The sequence below is a fragment of the Haemaphysalis longicornis genome, unplaced genomic scaffold, assembly GCF_048455015.1.
Source record: "Haemaphysalis longicornis isolate Haplotype H1 unplaced genomic scaffold, Haemaphysalis longicornis Haplotype H1 scaffold_246, whole genome shotgun sequence".
NCBI classification, from domain to species: domain Eukaryota; kingdom Metazoa; phylum Arthropoda; class Arachnida; order Ixodida; family Ixodidae; genus Haemaphysalis; species Haemaphysalis longicornis.
Genome location: NW_027526312.1, coordinates 121,503 through 124,634, shown reverse-complemented (window position 1 = coordinate 124,634; position 3,132 = coordinate 121,503). Strand labels below are relative to the sequence as shown.

The 3,132-nt window shown below is 45.0% G+C and overlaps 1 protein-coding gene across 1 annotated transcript; it reads left to right on the top strand.

Moving 5' to 3' along the window:
- Positions 1 to 1,069: 1,069 nt before the first annotated feature.
- Positions 1,070 to 2,902, top strand: LOC144172606 (sodium channel modifier 1-like). The gene is made up of 4 exons (XM_077701257.1): positions 1,070 to 1,228; positions 1,435 to 1,505; positions 1,581 to 1,669; positions 2,322 to 2,902. The coding sequence occupies exons 1-4, from the start codon at positions 1,178 to 1,180 to the stop codon at positions 2,456 to 2,458; spliced, it is 348 nt and encodes a 115-aa protein (XP_077557383.1). The 5' UTR covers positions 1,070 to 1,177; the 3' UTR covers positions 2,459 to 2,902.
- Positions 2,903 to 3,132: the final 230 nt, after the last annotated feature.

Here is a 3,132-nt window from a genome sequence, read left to right as displayed (position 1 = left end):
CGCGTATAACCTACCTGGCTTAAGTTTAGACGAACGTCTTTAGCATGCCAGAAGCTGCACTGTTTTTTTTTTTTTCGTTTCCGTTAGAGTATGTTTCTAAATTCCGCATTGGCACATCATTTATTTTTCTGTAGTTTCATTTCCTTGGTTCTTGCTGTATGGCGTGTGTGGGCACATATTTAACGACGCACAGGCTTGGAATATACTTTACATTTTCGCATGGTTTATATTCTTATAAAAGACATAAGTTATTGTCCGGGGTTGGGTAATCACATCCCCGAAACATATCTTTCTGCGGCGTATATATGCGAAACGAAGCCGCATTCGTTGTCCACGCTGCAAAATAAAGCCAACCTCTCATTGTGCCAGTATCAGGTCTAAACGAGGCGTCAGTAGAATTCATTTGTGCCTGATGTTTTGGAGGTGACATGGGTGATATGTTGCTGCCGTCGCCGACGCCCGGAAGAGCGGCGACGAAGCGCGCAGAACCGCGTCCCCGGATAGCTCTTGCAGGAGTATATTATCTCTATGCTTGCAGGCGATCGCGTACTCTGCGAAGACGCAGCTGCTTTTTAAGTGACCTAAACGTACTCTTTGCCTATAGTCGTCACCATAACAAGTTTTTTTAGGGCGCGGAAAGGCGAAAAGAAGCGAAATAGAACCAAAACACCGCACGAGCCCCTATCAGTCACACAGCGCAAATCCCGTCAACGCCGCGGAGAAGCGGCGGCAGGCGGCGCAGCGATCGCGAAGCTCGAGGCGTATAGAGCCGAAAACAAAACTGATACAAACCTTGCTAGTAATTTAAATGAAATGCCTTGCTTAATTATTCTTGAAAGCAAAATTTTTTGCCTACATGAACAGCCTGTGCGTAGAAGATATTTCCGCGTTTTGCGGAAAAGTACATACAGGGCGGGCGATACCCATTTTCGCGCGTTTAGGATTCTTTGCGTTAACAGCAACTGCTGCTATGAAGATCGGTATATTTGTGCTCACGGCACTGTACGCTGCCACCCGCCAACAGAGGCCAAGTTCCTATACTTCAGTGTCCATTTGAAAACTGCAAACATCCTTTCATCCGTGCTGCCAATAAGTCGTCTGCTACCGCTCGTCAAAATACGTAGTCAGCGCGATCCAATCCGTAGCAAATCCATACTGGACGCGGCATCAACACAACATGGCGTTTAAAAGGGAAGGGACAGATACTGGTTTGCTACAAGATCTTCAAGTAAGTCAATATTCGGTCACATTACTACTGAATTTAACGTTTCAAGGTTTAGTACTTTCTGTTTGGCCATTCTGGTGATCTGTTGTTTTTCTGGCGGCTTTGAAGAGTGCACGAAAAACCATCCAAAAGCGAAACTCGTTTCCTTCAGTGACACTAACATCGGGCTCTGTTTTAACGCTGTTTCCTCGCTTTTTCATGTTTTGTAGAAACGAAGAGTAAGTGAGATTCTTGTCAGCCATATACCGGAGGACGAAGCATTGTTGCTGAAGAATGGAAAGTGAGTATAAACGCGTCGATGCGTCTTCACAGAGGAAGACCGTCGAGGCGTCACGATTGATGTTCTTCGTTTCAGATACTCGTGCACGGTGTGTTCGCATCGACCCGTACTCGACACCATTGAAATGCTCGCATTGCACAGAAAGGGCAAGAGGCACCTGATAAGTACGTTTGCTTGTTTTTGTTTTTTTGCCAGGTTGTTTTGGATATCTCGCTAAGAAATATTTTTGACATTACATTGCTTATTTCCCCGCTTCTTACACCACAAAGCTAGTGTGACGCTGTATTCTCGCAACGTCACCTCAGTTAAGGGATACATTTCTATCTTCACCAAATGCTGATTAATTTACTCAGAAATATCCTTACGCACTGGCGTTCAGAAGCGCCGGTCTTTTGAACCAGGCGGCCTGACTTGAGTATGGTTAAATAAAACAGCGTGTTGAATCGAATTCTTGGAAGGTAAAAAAACGCTTGATCGACGTGTCCTCTGGGTTCCGGTCTTTCGTCTGCATTGTCTAACTCTTCAATTACAGTTGTGACATCTGCACATATTATGTAAGCAGTCCCTGCAAATTTGTGGGCTGGAGGTACAACTAAAAGTGCTGTCCCCTTTTCACAAGTTGAGTACACAGGAAACTAGGCCTTCAATGTTGCAACATTGTGAACCATTTTGTGGTGTTTCATAAAATTAGAAACGTACGAAGAAGAGTGACCCAAAACTCCTCTCTGCTGTTTTCGTCAGCAGCCCATAAGTTGCCACTGTAAAATGTGCTGTATGCAGCAAGTTTTTCGCAAAATGCTCGCATTCGCCTTTCAGGTCTGACCAGGCACCTGTCAGAAATCAAGTGGAAAGAGCAGGAACAGCAAAGACGACTACAAGAAGCGTCTGTCATGTCGGGAGCAGCGGTGACCAGCTTTTGTCAGTCTAAGGTATGGAGAATCACAAACTATTAACGGATGTGAAGTTCATTACAAGGAAAAAGAGAAAGACAGCACTGTCTTGTGGCTACGTAATTGGGAAGTGCTGCTGGCTGAGCACAGTGACTAAAGGTATAACGATAAAGATGTCACAGTTTAAAAAAGTGCAAGTTGCAGCAGACACCGCACTTTAGCTAGAACACAAAAAGCCCAGATGACGTTGTAGTGCTTTGGGGTCCCATATAATGGTCTAGTTTTGCAAACGTAAGTAGTGCCAGTTGTCGAAAAGAAGGTCTGACAAAAGTTGGGATGCACATGCACTGATGGTGAGATGATTTAGCAGCGAAGTAACTGGTGATATTGCTTTGTAGCATGCCTTGCCGTTTTTGCAACCTTCATGCTCAAGAACTACTACCTGCCTCCCTCCTCGATGCACGCATGCATTTATGCTGTCACATGAGATACTGGAGCTGGCACTAGCAGAAATCGTCGATTTACAATTGTGGGATCGGAGCAAACTGCACAGAGACACTCAGATGAGTGACATACAAGGCTTTTATTGAAGCTTCATAACTTACTAGCCTGTACACACGTTACTGGTGCTAAGCTAAAAGACAGATGGAATGCATGTTTACACAGCAGGCAAGTGAAGTACAGTCGGGGACATCATATTTCAGACAACGCGAGCACGTGGGGAAAGCTTCAGCTGC

Excerpts from the sequence above, each read along its gene's own strand:
- LOC144172606 (XM_077701257.1), top strand. The coding sequence starts at position 1,178 with ATGGCGTTTAAAAGGGAAGGGACAGATACTGGTTTGCTACAAGATCTT. Across the intron at positions 1,506-1,580 it reads TTGTTGCTGAAGAATGGAAA|ATACTCGTGCACGGTGTGTT; the intron begins GTGAGTATAAAC and ends TCTTCGTTTCAG. Across the intron at positions 1,670-2,321 it reads GGGCAAGAGGCACCTGATAA|GTCTGACCAGGCACCTGTCA; the intron begins GTACGTTTGCTT and ends TTCGCCTTTCAG.